The sequence below is a fragment of the Sciurus vulgaris genome, assembly GCF_902686455.1.
Source record: "Sciurus vulgaris genome assembly, chromosome: 18".
NCBI lineage: Eukaryota > Metazoa > Chordata > Mammalia > Rodentia > Sciuridae > Sciurus > Sciurus vulgaris.
In genome coordinates, this window is record NC_136479.1 from 30,637,355 (window position 1) to 30,656,651 (window position 19,297).

Genomic DNA, 19,297 nt, shown 5'->3' on the forward strand with positions numbered 1-19,297 from the left:
CAGGGATTGAATAGAAAAACCTGCATTTGAGTTCTGGCTTGCCATTTACCAGTTGTATGACCTTTGGACAATCTCTTAACCTCCTTTTAACCTCAATTTCCTCTTCTATAAAATGAGATGAAGACATGCCTCACAGATTGCCAAGATTACATTAGCTGATATAAATGAGAGCCCTTTGTAAAGTACAAAGTACTATATAAATGTGTGAGATTAGCATTTTGTAGTACTAAGTCATGATTTCTCTTAGGAAACACTTCTGTTTCCTTGTACACTTTGCCTCTCCCCATAGAATTAGTTGCATTAATCATCACAAGAGAGGTAAAGGGCTGGGAACGTGGTGCAGTGGTAGAGAGCTTGCTTAGCATGCATGAAGTCATGGGTTATATCCCAGTACCACCAGGCGGGGATAGGGGAGAAAATTCAAAACACCCAGAAATTGATGAAAATACTTTTAAGTTTCCAAAGCCAAGAAAGCAGGAAAGCTTGGACTTTGATTCACCCTCCTCTTCTAATATAGTCCTATATTAGGATGTGCGTGAGTGCAAGATACAAGTGATAGTGATGACAGACATCCACATAGGTTTGGAGGCTGTGTCTTGCTTCCCTGTGGAGCTGGGGCAGGGTGGCAAGTCTTGTAGAGTTCCTCAGTATTTTCTCGCATGATTTGGCAATAGTACAATATCCGTGACCACAAAAGAGTCTGGGCAATAGCCCCTGCTTGGTGCAGGAGGCAGCCACATGTTGTACACAGAAATAATCCAGAGAAAGTCTTGAGTTTAGAGGTCTCAAGGTCAGGATGAGGAAGAGGTAGCTGTGACCATTTATGATCACAGAGAGGAATGAGGCTGACTCCACAGTCACCATGTGGGCTGAGCACACTCCTTTCCCATCCAGAGCCTTGGTATGCCAGCTCCTTCCTGCAACCTAGGGAAAGAAAGGAGAAGACAAGTTCAAATTGCCCAAGATAATTCTGAATTATGATACTGACACCCAGGACAATAGTCAAATGAAGTTCAGTTACAGAACTTCTAACTTTGCAGTTTGTGAACTCAGAGTTTCAAGGGAATGAGATGTGGGAAAGGCACATTTCCTAGTAGAAAGTCACAGCAGTTCCAGGCTGGGTTCTTCTGGACAAGAGTTCATGTACTGTATGTCTCATCCCTAACAAGAAAAGTGAACTTCTCCTGTAATCCTAACAACTCAGGAGGCTGAGGCAGGAGGATTGCAAGTTCAAAGCCAGCCTCAGCATATTAGGGAGGCATTTAGCAACTCAGGGAGACCCTGTTTCTAAATAGAAGGCCTGGGGGATGTGGCTCAGTGGTTAAGTGCCCCTGAGTTCAATCCCTAGTACGAAAAAAAAAAAAAAATAGTGAGCTTCTCTGGTAGGACTCTCAGAGTCACCTTCTTGTTCCTGCTAATTCAGTGCCTACCTTGAAGCACACAATCCATGTGTCTTGAATGAATGAATGACAGAGGCAGGGAGGGTGGAGAAGTGTACATCAGAGATGGATGTTGCTCCTACAGGGTTCTGGTTGCTGCATGTTATGCCAACAGAGTTCTGACCACAGGCTGATCCAATGTTCTAGGGAGTTCTCTACTCAGGTCAGTATTAGCTCCAAGAGGAAGCTGCTGGGTGCCATGTACACCCCTCTCCTGCAGTTAAAATTGTCCTCATCGCCAATCTCTTCCCATCATCACCTGGAAAGTATCTTCAAGAACATGTGATTCTTTTTTAATCAAAAATAAAAGATGACCAGGTGTGGCAGTACATGCCTGTAATTCCAGTAACTCAGGAGGCTGAGGTAGGAGGTTTGCAAGTTTGAGAGTAGCCTCAGCAACTTTGTGAGATCCTGTCTCAAACTAAAAAAAATTAAAAAGACTAGGGATGTAGCTCAATGCCCCTGGGTTCAGTCCATACTACCGCAAAAACAAACAAACAAAACAAAAACAAAGACAGGAGGTCCGGGTGTGGTGGTGCATGTATATAGTCTCATCTCCTTGGGATCCTGAGACAGGAGGCTCTCTTGACCCCCAGGTTTGGGGCCAGCCTGGGCAACACAGTGAGTTTCTGTGTCCAAAAACAACAAAAAACAAGCGAAAGCAAGTTCTATTAAGGTTCAATGGGAGAAGCAATATTATTAGAAAAATACATTTACATATTTATATTACATAATAATGTAATTTCTAGATTATATTAATTACAGGTCTTATGCAATGATGTCACCATATGATATATGTGGAAGATTGCAAGTATTATGCACTTGGGAGAACTGGTCGAACAGTCTCTGGAAGGTTTCTGCCTTTCTGTTGAATGCCAAAGCCCAACCCTTGTGGAAGGATCAGGAAGGGATGATGGAGGTAAAGTTGGGGAGAGTGAGGTGAACCAGCCGATGAGGATGAGCTGACAAAGGTGTCGGTCTCCAACTGCCTCCACCTCTGAGGATGAGTGGGTGCTCTGGGGAAAGGCTGGTGTCCTTGGTCACAGAGAGAAAGCCTCAAGGGTATCCCACAATCAAAGAGGTGAGCCAGCAGGTGATGTCCACCTGCACCGACCTCCCAAGAGTAAAATACTATAACTGCTGCCTCACACCACCCCCAGCCTCTCAGGCAACTTGCTTTGTGGCCCACCCTAACTGGATCCCTATAGCCTAAGCAGTTTGCCCTATAACAAAGCCACCACCCAAGCAATGCCAAGATTTGAGGAAGTGAAACTGTAGGTACACAGGTATTCATGTTCCATCTTCTCATCCATGGGTTTGAAATACTTGATGCCTTAAAAAACAATTTAAGGTGTAAGTCAATTTACACTCATTGTAAAAACCCCTAGAAAGCAATGTCAAAATTTATCCCACCACCACCACCACCACCAAAAAAATAGGTTGATTTTTTGAGACCAGTGAAAACATTATGTAAATGTATAGTCTTTCCAGTGAATCGATTAACAGGCCAGGTGGAAACTATCCTGGTGCGTCCAATTTCATCTGTCTTCTTAAGTGTTTGCAAAGTAATACCATACCTTAACACTAGCAGAAGACACATAAGACAGGTTTTTGCTTGAAACCCAATCCTTGAGTACTCATTACATAAAATTAAACTGCATTTTTACTTATAATTAACTATGTACCTTGTAAACCTGAATACATGGACACATGTTTCCCATCTCAGCTACACTTTGTGTGTGTGTGTTTGTACGTATGCTGGGAAGAACTACTTTGAAAACCTGTGTGTATATATTTAAATCTTATTAATATTTTGTACTGTGCATATGCTGAAGAAAAATACCAGATAGCATTTGAAACAATGTCATCCTTCTCAGTCTCAACCATTAAGCACATTCCCAAAGCTGGCTTTGAGATTGCATTCCATTAAATTGTGAACTAGTGTACCGAGCTCCAAGCCAAAATTGCAGTTATGTAAAAACAGTTCAAATTAAAGCCTCTATTGCAGCCCTAATTTATAAACAATTAGGAAAAATAACAGGATACCTGGGTTTTTGTGTGTTTGTTTGTTAAGCTTTGTAACCTATGGTGCAGCTTAGGTCTTCATTTTTTAATTAAAATATGTTATTCCAGTGCTGAGGACATGTCTTCTTGAGGTAGGTGGGTGGTCATCTATAACTTAGGTGAAAACAGAGAAGGCCAGCCTGGATATAAATAAAGCTCTTCAAATGCTCTTTCAACCTTTTTTGGGGATTGCTAGATTTTCTTTAGAATTCTCCCAGTTTTGATTTGATTCTGGGTATGTTATAAAGTTTTCCCTCAGCATATGAAATACGAATGAGTCAAAAATGGGAAGAAATTTCAGTAAGAGAACATTATGCAGGGTTTTTGTTAACTGGAGTGTGGGGCACATCCTTGGCATGGAAGTTTTTTTTTCTTTTAAATGAGAATTTACTGTGAGTTTGGTTAGTGACAATAAAATCTATATCTGTGTTCTTCATTTTCTCTTCTGTGTTTGTGTGTGTGTGTGTGTGTGTGTGTGTGTGTGTTGCTGGGGATTGAACCCAGGGATTTGTGCATGTTAGGCAAGTGCTCAACCACTGAACTCTACCTCTGGTCTATGCTCCACATTTTTAAGAGGTTCCAGTCTTATCTTACTGTTCGATAGTCCTCCCTGTTGGGGATAATCACTGTTAACATTTTGCTGTATATTTTATTCTTTTTTCCTTTGAGATACACATTGACTGGGACCCTTTTTAAAAATGAATTGTTTTGCATAAAATTTATAGAATGAATCAAACTCAGAGAATTTTAGAAAAACATTTGTATTTCCAAATGGAACTTTCCATCAAAGATTTGGAAATGCTAATGTTTTTACAAATTTAAGCTTAGAAAAAAATAACAAGTCAAAAAGTGCTCATTCACAGATATGTTTAATGCCCAGAGAGTGGTTACCTGCATTCAGGACTAGAACAAATCTCTAGAAATCACACCTCAAATCCAAACGACATAATTAAAACTTGGTAAGAGTGAAGATAAGTTTATTGTTTTTACTTAAGCACACCACCTGGCACTTTGGAGGTGTTAAACACAGAGATGGATTCTTTTGATTGCTAATTCTAATTGTTAATTCTAATTGATTGCCTGTTGATAGAGACAGTGAGATTAAGGCCCTAAGACCGGGTTGGAAGAATGAAAATGTAGTGCATTCAAAGGAAACAAACTATTTGAATTATATTTTTGAAGCAATGAATAAAATTCATGAATAACTGACCATAACTGACCTATGAGAAGTTTGTGGGTATTTATTCCTTTATATACATGTAAGTTTTTTTCCCCAGGATGGAACATCAACAGTAAGACCCATATCACAGTGTCCCCTGAACACTCTGTCATACAGCTCCTCCATCATTTTTCCTGCTCAGGTGACTTCCTGAGAAAAAAAAATCGTGAAATTACCACCTTACTCTAGATTAGAGTGAAACTACCTTTGCTGCGCTACTAATGGAATTTTTGATCATTTAAAAGCTCACAAGAATTATTATTTGGTACAGGCCATTGAACCCAGGGATGCTTAACCACTGAGCCACATCCCCAGCCCTTTTTATTTTATTTTTTTTTTATTTTGAGACAGGATTTTAGGGCCTCTCTAAATTGCTGAGGCTGGTTTTGAACTTGAGATCCTCCTGCCTCAGCCTCTATGTCGCTGGGATTACAGGTGCGCGCCACCACACCTGGCTCACAAAGTATTGTTTTAAAAGCCTCATCCTCCACATGGTTTCTCTGAGGCTTCTGTGGGTGGTCAGAGTTCCCATGGAACAAGTACTGCAGGATCATTTGGAGTTCAAGTAGAACTTGTTGAGATAAAGAACCCTCCCCTGGGGTCTGGGGTTGTGGCTCAGGGGTAGAGCCCTTGCCCAGTACGTGTGAGGCACTGAGTTCCATCCTCAGCACCACATACAAATAAATAAAATAAAGGTATATTTTAAAAGAACCCTCAAATGGGGAGGAATACAGGAGTGAAATGAAAATAACAGACCAGAAACCAAGTGTACGGGGTGATGATAAGACTTGGGCTGCTTTAAGGACCAAGACTCCAAGTTAGTGGATGTAGGCCAGGAAGGTCCTCTTGCTGTCTACAAAGGATTCACAAGTGCATCTGGGAGACATTGTTACACGCCCAGGGAAGCTGGTGACGGAGGGGACTCGCCTGATGCCGGCAGGAAGTTGAGAAGGACAGTACAGGGACAGGGGACTGACCGCCAGGAAACTTTCCCTAAGGGTTCTTTATTCGAAAGCTGAATTCCCCAACATCGATTCATTTGAAAACACCCTGTATGGTTTGTGTTGGTCCAGACACCATCTCTTATGATAATTGATATCTTCACACTGGCTCACTTTCAAAACCTGATTTGCCCTTTATCCTGTTCTCAGCATTGGTATTGAAACCATGTTTTTTTGTTTTTTTTTGTTTTTGTTTTTGTTTTTTGTTGTTGTTTTCTAATGCATATGAAAATACATGCAGGGCCGTTGCATTTAAAAATATTGACCCCCGTCCTTCTCAAGTCATTTCAAGAACTCCCCCTTCTAATAGTATCTCGCACTTTGAAACAACCACCTGAAATGTGATCTTTCAAACAATACAGGTTCAAAACTCACTAAGCTATTTTGTGTGTAAGAGGTGATCTGGAAAAATCCTGGCATGTGGTGAGCCCAGGAGGTGTATTGAAAAGGTGCTTTTAAACAAGCTCCCGGGAAAATATCTCAGTGACACCCAGGAGTCCTCTGCTCTCAGGATCAGTCAGAGAATAGCGTTGTGTGTCGGCTGGAAGACAGACAGATGAGAATTTCCTTGCCCGGGACTGCCCAGTCCTCATGACAACCCTGTAACAGGACCCTTGAGACCGGCCTTGAATGGTAAGGCAATTCTAGGGGTAATTGACTCAGGTGCCGTCACCTAAGAGCCAGGAAAATGGTGGCCAAGAAGAAGTGGGAGTTGAGGGCAGGTGAGTCTCTCTGACAGCTCATTTTTATTTCTTTTTTTGTTATATTGGGGCTGGAACTCAGGTCCTCATGCATACTATGGTTGAGAGTTCAACCACTGAGTTAGATCCCCAGCTCAAGAACTCAAGAGCTTGAAAATGGGTATGTTTGTGCCAAACTAGAATAGCAAGTCTCTAGCTTTGTGGCCTCCTACATCTTGTGCTGTCTTGTCCTGTTTGCTTTTACTTAAATCTTTCCTAGAGCAATATAACCCCCAGTATCAGAACAGACATCAGTGAGAGTGATTTTATGCTGGCTAACACCTCTTCGTATTAATTTTGGAATTAGATAAATTGCCAAGCAAAATCCTTGCACAACCACGCCATTTATTTTTTTAAACCTGATTTTCCTGTTTCCTCCTTCACAATGCCAGTGTGGCTTGCTCAGCGCCTGATGGGACCCTGAGATCTTTGGACAAGACCTTGGTCCCCACTTGCTTTGGTACCTTTACCTGGTTGAGAAAAAACACACCCACACATCAGCTGTTGAAGAACTGTCTTTATTGGGCAATTTGAGAGGCAATGCCTGTGGCGAGTCCTTACAGAAATCATGAGGCAGACTCACCACTAAAAAGCTATGGGCTGATTTATTTCCTCACTCCAACAACGAGCAAATTGCAGAAGCATTTCAAGGGGACTTGATAAATAAGTTCAGGATAGAATGTGGGGTTTTCCATTCCCGGGCTTTGCAGGTTTTCCGACTGAAGGTTCCTTTCTTTCCATAGACTGGGGCCTTTAAGAATGCACCATCTCCTGGAATTCTAGAACACAAGAGGTGAGAACAGGTCAGTGGAGACGGCTCAGTTCTTTCCAGATGCGCCATCACTGTTGGAGATCCAAGAGGTAAGGGAACTCTGAAGCCAATATTCAGATGACAAACATGGTCCCCTTAGAGGGAAGAGAAGGTGGGTATCAACAACCACAGGTCCAGAGCATTCACAGCCTCCCAACCTTCTGTGTGATCTTGATCAACAAACATCTTCAGCTTGGCTCCAGAGCCGCTGCATTAGAACTCACCAACTCCATCGTTCCTCTCCAACAAGGAAGGAATTCAGTGTCATTGTCTATTGCAATCTGCAAACATTTAGTTTTTTCCTTGGGCCAATTTAAGACAAAAAGGGGGGATTTTCTTCCTTTATTCTGCAGCAGTATATTGCATATTTAGGTAGCATTCAACATGAGCTCACCTTACCCACCACCAGAGTTTATATTACTAAAAGAAAGATGATGATAATAATAAGATGTGGATGCTGCAGATTGAAATTGAAATCTGAGAGATTTACTTTATATTCGTTTGGAAGTTTTTCTGGACATCTTTGTCCTTGTGTGTAAATAAATCAGTCCTCCCAGGCCTGAACTAATTTTCTGAGCTGTCTACGGAAGCTGCATTCACTCCCAAATAGTAAGCTATAGTTCTAAATGGATTTAAAAAATAAGAATCTAGCTGGGCAAGGTGGTGCACACCTGTAAGCCCAATGGCTTGGGGGCTGAGGCAGGAGGATTGTGAGTTCAAAGCCAGCCTCAGCAATTTAGCGAGGCCCTAAGTGACTCAGAGAGACACTGTCTTTAAATAAAACATATATTTAAAAAAGGGGGGCTGGGAGTATGGCTCAGTGGTTAAGTGCCCCTAGTACCAAAAACTAACAATAAAAATAAGGATCGAAGGGCTGGGGATGTGGTTCAGTGGTGGAGCCTTTGCCTAGCCTGTGCCAAGCCCTGAGTTCAGTACCCCAAAAGGGAAAAAAATTAAGGATCTAAGAAAGCAAATTTAAGTTTCAAATTAGGGCCACTATTAGCATGATCTCCATAGGTTCTCCTGACTTGTCCGGCACAAAGTCCCTAAAAATCATAACCTGCAGTCATGCGACTATGATGACATTTTGGATCTAGGACTCTGCACACAGAAGGCTCCATAAATCATGGTTGACTTATTTGTCCTCTGTTTAATATTGTGCAGTTGGGGGTCTAATGCCCACTAAAATGTCTTTGTCTAAAGCCTTGAAAGCTAAGAGGATTTTCACTGCCAGCCATAGACTGTTGAATATGACACAATCCTGAGAATGCCGATACTTCCTTTATCCAGAGCGACGCAGGTCCTTGCATGATGTTTGAGGGGCATTATTAGTGCATGTTGCAAATAACTGGCCAGGCAGCTAGCTAGTCCCCTACTCAGGTAAAGGAATTTTTTCCCCTTTTCTTTTGCAGTGCTGGGATTGAATTCGGGGCTTCATGGACTCCAGGCAAGCACTGAACCACTGAGTCACATCTCCGTCCTCAGCCCTGAGAATATTTTCTTTCTTTCTTTTTTTTGTTTTTGTTTTGCAGTACTGGGGATTGAACCGAGGGGCACCCTACCACGAAGCTACCACCCAGTGTTTTATTTGTTTGTTTGTTTTTGCTTTTTGAGGCAAAGTCTCACTAACTTACCCAGGTTGGCCTCAAACTTGTGATCCTCTTGCTGCAGCCTCCCAGGTAGCTGGGATTACAGGTGTGCACTACCATTCCCAGCCATTTTTTTCCTCCTAATTCATAGAATGACCAGAGGGACCAGCTTCTAGGAGAGATCCGGGGCTTCATGCCAGAATTTTTGCACATGTGTCTGGTGCTGGGGAATGAACTCAGGGCCCTCTGAGCAGCATCTCCAGCAATGCCAGAAATTTTACACACAACATTGGCAGCCTTGCATTTTAGTCCCATTTTACAGATGAGAAGATTGAGGTCTAGCAAGGTTAAGAAAGGGGATCAAAAGCCTGTGTCTCTTTGATCTCGGAGCCAAGCCCCAGTGGATGCTCCCGAGCTAACATGTTCATGCTACACACAGATGTGGACATACCATCAGCCCCGATTTTTCCATCTCCATCATTATCTGCAGCAGCCATCAAGGACTTGGTTTCTGACTCGGTCAGTTCTCTAGCACCACTCTCAAACTTCTGGAGGAAAAACCTATAGGATAATAAAGATTGATGGGAATTTTCTGAAAGAATCTGTGTCTCCCTGTTCCTTTCTCTCTCCCTCCCTCCCTTCTATTCTTTCTTTTTTTTTCTCCCCCAACCCCTGCACTGGGGATTGCACCCTGGAGCGCTCTACCACTGAGCTACACCCCCATGCTTTTTATTTCTGATTTTGAAACAGGAGCTCACTAAGTTGCTGAGGCTGGCCTCGAACTTGCAATCCTCCTGCCTCAGCCTCTGGAGGTTGGGGTTATAGTTGTTACCACCACACCCAGACCTTTCTTTTCTTTAAGCCAACTCTCTGTTTCTAGTAGTTGCAAGTATCAGTCAAGGTCTTAGCAAACAAAGGACCAAGGGGCTGAAAACACTGGTTATTAAAAAAATACTCTCATAATATCCCTGAACCAAAGGGATGCTTCATGGATCCAAGCAAACCAATGGTGTATGTTTTATTTTTAAGAGTTTTTGCAGAGTTTCGTCAAGTCCATTTGCAAAGGAAATTTCTTAGACTAAGAAATCTTTGCAGCTGTGGTTTTCAGTGCCTAAGTTTAATGCTTTGCATGGCTAGAGGTAGGGCCCACTGACTTCACTTTAAGGAGTCTCAGGCAAATGAATGCCCAATGGCAAGCTTGGCCATTGACAAATACTGAGCCCCTTGCGCTCCCACCCCACCTAGAAATCCTGGGGTGCTCAGGACAAAACTTACTTAAGCTCTTCTTCATCCAGATATCCACTCTGGTCATTGTCTATGAATCGAAAAACGTCCTTCACCTGACTAGCTGACATCTTGGAGAGGCCTGATGTCTGGAAGAATTTTTGGGGTTCAAAAGTATCTGGGTCTAAGGAACAGAAAATGGGTTATTCTGATGCTCATTGGATCCCATTCTATCTGGGCTAAGGTGCTGAGCCACAGGGATGCCCCACTGATCCAAGACTTTAAGACAGCCAAGTCTGGGGGCTCAGGGTCTGAGGCTGACTTCGAACTCGAGATCCTCCTGCCTCAGCCTCCAGAGCCACTGGGATTACAGGCATGTGCCACTGCACCTGGTTTTGTTTTTAATTGAAGCCAGGGTCTCCTGCATGCTGTGAAAGCACTCCACAACCCCAGCTCTTTCCTCTTGATTTCACCCCATCTCCCTCTCTCTGCTCTGTGCCTCCCCCTAATTTCCATCCACTCAACAGGTTGCCTATCCAAGCCCCCAATATCACTGCTCTAATAAGTGGGGAAATGCAATCATCGGATCTGAACAAACTTAATTGCATCCATGGACTCCCTGCCCCCACCTGCCAAGGCCACTTTTGGGGTTTCTTTCATCTGACAGAAGTGCCATCACATGCTTAGATCCCAGAATCCTATATCTAATTCAGCTATTTCATTGTCTGAGTCCATGAATCTTCCAGCAAAGGTCACATTTTGGTTTTTGTTGCTTTGCTGGAGGTGTGACGCTGGGGCGTCGGCCCACATCTGCCTCGCACCCCTTACCTTGGCATTCCTGTAGGGCAGCCGCGATGTCATCAGCACTGAGCACATCTGTGATGCTCATTTTCCACCTGGTCATCCGGAATGAAGGAGACGGGGTAAGATTTTGCAGGGCTGGGGATTGAACTCTGGGCTTTGCACATGCTAGGCAAGTGCCGTACCATTAAGCTACCTCTCCAGTCCCTGTCTAGAATTTTAAAAATGTGCTAAGCACCTGAGATAGGAAAGAATATCCAAACAAAAACCAGACATGGGAAAGATCCCAGCCCCCTTGGTCTTAGTGCCATCTCCTTAATACACTCTGAAGATGAAATTTTAAAAATGACCTAAAAATGGATTTGATTCAGTTTTCTTATAAAATTGTATTTACATAATCAATCATTTACATAGACAGCTGCAAATCATTCAAATATAAACCATGTTGCAAATGCAATAACAGTTTCATACATCAGCCAGAGAATTACATTGTTGCAAATTCCACATAAGCCTCAATACAACTTGAGTTGCTTGCAGATCTTCTATGGAAGACATGCTATCTGTTCTGAAGGATGGGAATCAGATGCATGAAAAACCCGTCTACCACAGATCAAAATCCTTCCAGGTGCCAAAGTCATGGGAAGAGAAAAATCCGAGCACAGCATGTACAAACCTAATATGAATGCATAGGGGGAAGAAGAGCCAGGGGTCTGGTAGGTCCACAGCTACTCACCGTTTTAGATTTTCCCCCAAGAAGAATCAGGGGAAAAAAAGTTCAAGGAGCAAAAAGTAGATGTGCTTTTGCTACCTCACTGACCTCCCTTATATAGGGTTGAAAAAGTGATAGTTACAACCTCTTAGATTTCCTTCTTAAGGATCAAGTGGATGTAGCTCAAATGTCTTACTTTACTAATTAAACCTCTTTTTTCTTCTATTTATATCTCAAGTGAATGTGGTTGGGAACAGTTGAAAAAAAAAAAAAAACCTCAACAAAACTAAGGTTTCGATTCTGCAAACAATCCTGGTTGGCAAAATGTAGGGAGGATACTGGAGGCCTGGTAAAGAGGGGCAGGTGGCTGAAATGAGATAAGCTTGTTCTGGGGGTGCTCTATAAACTGAAAAGGCCCCCCCAGATGTTAGTGGCTGACATTTGAGGCAGGTCTGTTTTCAGCCTCTGAAACCACGGACATGGGAGGCCGACCGCGATCCAGGGTTGACAGACTCAAAGTCAGGGTCAGCAAATGGACTCACGGGGCTCGTCCAGCGAAGGAGACAGGGCTGGTTAGGTGACTCTCCTGTGAGTCTTGACTTTGACGTTTCCCAGCAAGATCTGCACACTGTCAAAAGACAAAACGGAGGAAAGCAAACACCCATTCCCTGCCCCCAGACTCGTATTTGTAGAAAACAGTATTATGATTTGAGAGTTCAAGTTATTTTGTTTGTTTTCACTTTCAGCAAACATTTTTTTGAAACCCTTATTGCCAGCACTGTGCCAGACTCTCTCTTTCTCTCTCTCTCTCTCTTGCAGTGCTGAGGATTAAACCCAGGTCCTCACGCATACTAGGCAAGTGCTCTATCATATCCCCAGATTGACTCTTATGTTATTGTTGTGATTTTTAAAAACCCCACATAACCTAAAATGTACCATCTTAAACTCCCCTGACCCTCTCTCTCAGGAACTGGTGATTGAACCCAGGGTTGCTTAACCACTGAACTTCAACCCTAGTCCTTTTTATTTTTTATTTAGAGATAGGACCTTCCTGAGTTGCCCAGGCTGACTTTGAACTTGTGATCCTCCTGCCTCAGTCTACCGGTCACTGGGTTTACAGGAGTGCACCACCACGCCCAACCCATCTCAACTGTTTTGAATTGTACACACGCTACAATAGTGTTAATGATGTACACATGATTGTGCAATAGATCTCTATAACTTTTCATCCTGCCATTTCTGTTTCTAAGAGTTTGACTACTCTAGGTCTCTCATCTTGATGGAATCATGTGGTGTTTTTCTTTTGTGACTGGCTTATTTCAGCTAGCATCATGTTCCCAAGGTACAACCATTTGGAATATATGACAGCATTTCTTTTATCTCATCTTTTCTTTTTCTTTTTTTTTGTACTGTAAATTGAACCCAGGGGTGTCTCACCACTGAGTTGTACCCCCAGCCTGTTTATATTTTATTTTGAGACAGGGCCTTACTAAGTTGCTGTGGCTGGCCTCAACTTGTGATCCTCCATCCTCAACCTCCCAAGTTACTGGGATTGCAGGCATGAGCCATTGCAACCAGTCAGATTTTCTTTTTGAAGGCTGGAATTGAGTTTTTTTTTTTTGGGGGGGGGGGCGGTGCTGGGGATCGAACCAAGGGCCTTGTGCTTACAAGGCAAGCACTCTACTGACTGAGCTATCTCCCCAACCCCCGAATTGAGGTTTTTTTTTAAAGTGCAGAAATAGATCCTATGTTGCAATCAGAAATATCCAAGTGTCTTAAAAGCAGAGAATTCAATAACTCTAGAGAGGGCCCTAAGACTCTTCCCTGGATACTAACCTGGAAGGTCATCTGTAGTTTACCCCAGAATGCATTCCCCACTTCTATTCCAGCAATGTCTTTGTGTCACTGATGAACAAGTTCTCTCAGGGATACCAGTAGCATTTCTTTCTTTCTTTTTTTTTTTTTTTTTTTTTTTGGCGATGCTGGGGATCAAACTCCAGGCCTTGTGCATGCAAGGCAAGCACTCTACCAACTGAGCTATCTCCCCAGCCCTCCAGTAGCATTTCTTAAACTACCAAACCTCTGGCAAGCACCAATATCAGTTTTTCTCACATTTTGTTCCCGAAAGCCTAGCATAGAGCTGACCTGTTGTTGGGTGGTCAGTAGCTATTTGATCAGAGAATAAATAGTAAAAAGAACTTAAAAAATGGTAAAAAGAACTTAAAAACACTATGATCAATCAGCATTAACCAGCTGAGTCCTTAAAAAAGTATTCTGAAAATAAGTCTCAAAAATTTTGAATTAGGTGTGGGTATGGGTGGGGGTGGTAGAGGTCTTGCCTACTGTGTGGGGGCCAGGGTTTGATTCACAACACATAAACAAAAACCAAAACAAAAGAAGTTTTGAATTCCATTTCCAACATTAAGTTGCCATAGAAACATGCCAAACAGTCCCCCTGGAAGTGTTTACAATTGTCCACAGAGATAAAAATGTTGTAAAAAATATCGGGAGGCTGAGGTGGGAGGATCGTGAGTTTGAGGTTATCCTCAGCAACTTAGGGAGGCCCTAAATAACTCAGTGTGATCCTGTCTTAGATAATGTATAAAAAAGGGCTGGGGATGAGGTTTAGTGGTTAAGCACCCCTGCCTGGGTTCAATTCCTGGTACCACACACATACACACACATAAAATGTTAATTTTTTTTTTAATCAGGTTAAGTGAAAAGAGTGTATGGATTAAACAGAACACTTCAGATGTTCTTGCTGTTTTTCTGATAGAAAATAGTGATAACGGAGACTGAGTTAACATGTGGGAGGTGATTAATTAGAAGTGAGGCATCCAATGTGATTGGCCTGGAGAGCAAGGTGGCATTCTCTGGTAGGTTCTAAGTGGGGACAGAAATTAGGAAAGCTGGCAGTTCTTAATCCAGTCCTGACTCTTGGGAGCTGATTGCACGGGTTAATGTTCAACTTCTTGGACTATTTGAGACAGAGGCCTGACTCTGACAAGTCCACCTTGGAGGAGCAGGCCAGCTTCTGGGGCTGGCTGCTGTAGACAATGGGTCAGAGTTCTGTTTTTAGAGATGGTCTGGCCACGGTCCACTTTTGTCTTCAGCCTCTCAGTGGAACATTCCTTGTCCCATTGCAAATGTTCAATAAACTTATTTATGGAATAAATGGACTCTGTCATCTTAAGCAAGCCTCTTACACTGAGCCTCAATTTCTCCTTTTAAAAGTGGGGACGTAGCCAGGCATGGGGGGTGGTGCATGCCTATGATTCCAATGACTTGGGAGAGGCAGGAGGATTGTAAGTATGAGGTCAGACAGAGCAACTTAGCCCCAAAATTAAAAAAAAAAAAAAAAAAAATAGAAAGGGCTGGGGAGCTAGCTCAGTGGTAAAGTGTCCTTAGGTTCAATTTCTAATACCAACCAACCATCTAACTGGGGACATATACAAGCCACTTCTATAGGTCATCGGAAAGCAATGCAAGAGGAGCAGCTGGCATTGTGCCTGGCACACAGGCAAGGGACAGTCATTAATGGCAGCCATCGCCCAGGCCGTTATTGGCTTTGCATGTGCTAGGCAAATACTCTACAATTGATCTATATCCCCAGGCCACATTTTTGTGGTTTGTTTTCATTTTCTGGCCCTGTGCTGGGGAGTGAACCCAGCCCTTGTCATGCTGGGCAAGTTCTCTACCACCGAGTTACCTCCCCAGCCTTGTAGTAAAGTCTTTTACAAATGAAGTTAAAACTCGTGTATGGCGCTGGAAGAGAGTAGCAGGTGGGGAGGGTCATTCCTGAGGATGGGAGGTCTTGGGGTGCAGATAATGTTTTATTTCTTGATCTGGCTGCTGGTGACATGGGCATTTTTATTTTAGGGAGATTCGTCAGATGCTTTTCCGTTATGTATGTTTTACTCCAATAGAAGGTTGTCTTAAAAAACAGTGGTTGTTTCCTCCAAAGGTTGGGCAGAGAAGGACGAGGGTCCTGCCTTGTGAGTCTGGCCTTAAGGAGTGCAGGGTACAGGTGGCGAGTCAGGCCTTGCCACTGCAGTCACCTTCTTGTCCTCTTGGCTGAATGATGGGAGGGCTTTATGGGGCGGCTCCCATCAGGCGGGGACCCAGCCACTCGACTCTGGGACTTCTAGTGGTCACAGCAGGACTGTGAATGGAGATGCTTGAGGGAACCATTAGGCGTCTGGCCTTGTGATGGAAGGAAGTGACCTAGCAGCTCAGAAGGAGAATACTGTTCTGGCCCCATTGCAGAGAGGCCTCCCTGTGGCCACACCAGTCTCAACACACTCTGTTTTTCATCCTTGGCACTTTGCATGATCTGGAATGATCTGGTTTGCCTCCTTGTGTACTTGTTTGTCATCCTTCTCCTCTCCCAAATGGAAGTTTCTGGAAGGCAGGGTCTGCATGTACTGCTCATCCTCAGTCCCCCAGACCTGACATTAGATAACATTGGAGGGCCCATCAGTGGAGATGAGAGATTCTAAGGCAGACTCAATGGGCACCTGAAGTCTCATTTAAACTATGACCCCTATGGTGGGAACATCCTTCATGCCTGGGGATGAGTTCTGAGAGAGTCCATGCTCTGCATGGAATTTCCAAGTCAGGCAACTTCCTGACCCTGACCCAGAATGGGAAGAGTTCCTGAAAGTGTTATCAGTACAGCAAGAGAGGCTGTAGTGGAAGACATATTCCACACACCAAAAGAAACTCTCCAATGTCTTATAGGTCCACAGCAAACTACTGGATGACATTAAAAGCTGAGATTCTTAAATGTTGGTGATGAATTAGCAAAGGCCCACAGGAAAGCAACTTCTGACTGACAAGTTAGAAAAGCTAAAAAAAAAATCTGAATTTCAGCATTGAGCTGATGTCTCTGTATGGTGATATGGGCAGAGGGGAATCTACAGTTACAGGAGTGTCTTTATTTATAGATGAGATTCCTTTCTAGAGGTGGATTTCCTTTCTCTACCCAGAGAAACTCAGCAATAATTTGTTAAATAAGTTTATTCATGGGGGCTTAGGCCGAGCTCCTTAGAGAGGTAGAATTACTAACAGAGATTATAAAACATCTTAGGGTGGAAATAGATGGGCATCTTGCATATTTCACAACTAAGTTCCTAGCAAACAAATGGCAACTCCCCGGAATTACACAGCCCATATGTATGAGAGTTAGTGTCTCCTGGGTTTGGAGTTTTTATCACTCATGGGACCAGATACATCCCTCATGACCTACTACAGGTCTGGCAATGAAACAAGGCTCTTACCTACCTCTGGTGAGGTAATCTGTGTGCCCAATGCAAAATGAAAATGTGAGTCCCCTTGTTCAAGTTATGAAGAATTTCAATATGATGTCCACAGAGCTGTAAAGGAAGCGTGGGCCCCTTCAAAGAACAGGGCCCAGGTCCCACATCCACAAAGCTAGCCCTGCTGGTGATTTATCAACCCAAGTATGATGTTGCCCAGTTTATCAAAAGCACATCGTTAAGTCATTTATTGCAACAAATCTGTGAAATGTCATCATCCCCGTGATGGGAACGAGAGATTCAGAGATACTCCAGTGGGTTGGGGGTCCAGCTCCGTGGTGGAGTGCTTGCCTGGTACGTTCAAGGCTGTGGGCCTCATGGGCAGCACCGTGCACACACACAAAAAGAAAGAAATGAAGGGAGTGAGGGAAAGAAAACAAAAAGGAAAAAAAAAGGGCGGGGGGAGGGGGAGTCAAATAGCTATTTCGGTGGAAGAGCCGGAAGTCATCCTTGACCTTTTCTGTGGTACCAGCTAAAAAATTCCAAAGATATTCAGGTCCCTGGATTTCTGCACCTCTTCACCTTAGAAAGCTAAAAGGGGCACAAGTTTGTATAGAAGGTGCTGGACAAAGAACTCTCCAACACAGAATCATCACATAATCCAGCCTCTCCCTTCCCTTGACCAGGGAGAGGACCACACGCAGTGATCCCCCGCTAGACTATGGTGCGAGCGCTGTGTGGGAGGGTGGGGAATGGGACATGTTTCCCTCTGTTCTTGATAATTCACCTCAGATCCAGGACCACGGGTGTGCTGGACCAGTTTTCTTAGGGAGAATTTCTAAGAGCAAGACAGTTCACCCCAGTTTACCATACGAATAATATTAGGGGGCTGGGGGATTTAGCTTGGTTGGCAGAGTGCTTGCCTCACCTGGGCAAGGCCCTGGGTTCAATCCCCAGCACCACAGGGGAAAAAAAAAAAAAAAAAAAAGAATACTATTAGGAAAGCCAGCTGTAAGCACAGCATGGATCTAGGCGGCCATGTGTGGCACTGAATGATACTGGTCTAGGTTAGAGTAGAGTCAAGAAATGAATAAACAAGGCACGTATATGTCCCGGCTTACATACACACGGTGCCAGTCAGCTTTGTCACTGTGACAAAACACCTGAGATCATCGGCTCCTTAGGAAGAAAGGTAGATTTCATCCCATGGTTTCAGTCCATGATCACTTTTGCTTTGGGCCTATGGCAGCCTGGTCCATCATGGCGGAAGGACATGGCAAGTGGTCTGTTCATCTCATGGTGGCCCTCTAGAAGTAGAAGAGAGAAAGAAAAAGAGGCCAGAGTCCCAACATCCCGCTCAAGGGCTTGCCCCAGTGACCTAACTTCTTCCCACTGGGCCCAACCTCCTACAGATTGCACCACCTCCCAGGAACACCACAGGCCGGAGACCAAGCCTTTAACACATGGGTTTTTAAAATGCAAATGGTAGCACCCAGTATTTCTCCATGTTGGTGTGTGTGTCTGTGAGTTAAATAATTTCGAAAGTGTTATTAGAAGCGTAAGACCTAATCCGTGTAGAAAATATCAACATGTGAAAAAAGAGGAAAAAGAGAAGGGAAAAGATTGGAGATACAGAACAGAAAAAGAAAAGAAAAATCACATTACCCACCATTCTGAATGACTGTCTATCTTTTCAGGTATATCTATTTTAAAAATATTTTAAACACTGAAATGGGTTGATAGCTCAAGGTTTCATTTAACATATGAACATTTCCCCCTGTCCACAGGTATAAATCTATACTATGATTTTATGCATAATTCTCTTATATAGGGGTGGCTACAATTGATTACCTGAATCCCCTATTATTGGACATCTGGATTGATTACATATTTTATTTATTTATTTAGGTACCAGGGATTAAACTTAGGGGAACTTAACCACTGAGCTACATACCCAGCCCTTTTTATTATTATTATTTTGAGACAGGGTCTCGATAAGTTGCTTAAGGCCTTGCTAAATTGCTGAGTCTGGCCTTGAACTTGTGATCCTCCTGCCTCAGCCTCCCAAGTCACTGGGATTACGATGTTCTCATATTTTAACTATTACAGTAAGCAACTAGAATTTAAATCTTAATCATGAAAGCAGAATGCATCCACTGGGAAATTCTAAGGTGAGGAGTGAGTACATCAGATTTGCATTTTCAAAAGATTCCCCAAGCTTTCACAGAAAAAGATTGGCAAGGGCCGGAGAAGATGATGGGGGACCAGTGAGACAATTACCATTCTTGTCTAGACAAGAAATGACGCCCTGGACCGGGAAGGAGTAATAGAGATGCAGAGTGAACAGAGTAAGAACAATTCAGATAGTTAATGGACTGAATTTAGTCATGACTTAGGGCAGTATTTTAGTCTGTTTTCCAATACTGTAATGGAATACTGGAG

General features: G+C 43.3%; 1 protein-coding gene across 2 annotated transcripts in view; it reads right to left on the reverse strand.

The window, feature by feature from the left end:
* Positions 1 to 6,993: 6,993 nt before the first annotated feature.
* The window catches only part of OCM2 (oncomodulin 2), a 36,020-nt gene continuing 23,716 nt past the window's right edge, over positions 6,994 to 19,297 (reverse strand). The window contains exons 1-5 of one of the 2 annotated variants that reach the window (XM_079120145.1): positions 12,140 to 12,204; positions 10,916 to 10,983; positions 10,139 to 10,271; positions 9,315 to 9,424; positions 6,994 to 7,242 (exon numbers count right to left, since the gene is read on the reverse strand). In XM_079120145.1, coding sequence (XP_078976271.1) covers positions 7,217 to 7,242; positions 9,315 to 9,424; positions 10,139 to 10,271; positions 10,916 to 10,976 — 330 coding nt within the window. In that variant the 5' untranslated portion in view covers positions 10,977 to 10,983; positions 12,140 to 12,204 and the 3' untranslated portion in view covers positions 6,994 to 7,216. Of the gene's footprint in view, positions 7,243 to 9,314; positions 9,425 to 10,138; positions 10,272 to 10,915; positions 10,984 to 12,139; positions 12,205 to 19,297 lie in introns of those variants that run through there. The other variant, XM_079120144.1, reaches the window with a different exon arrangement.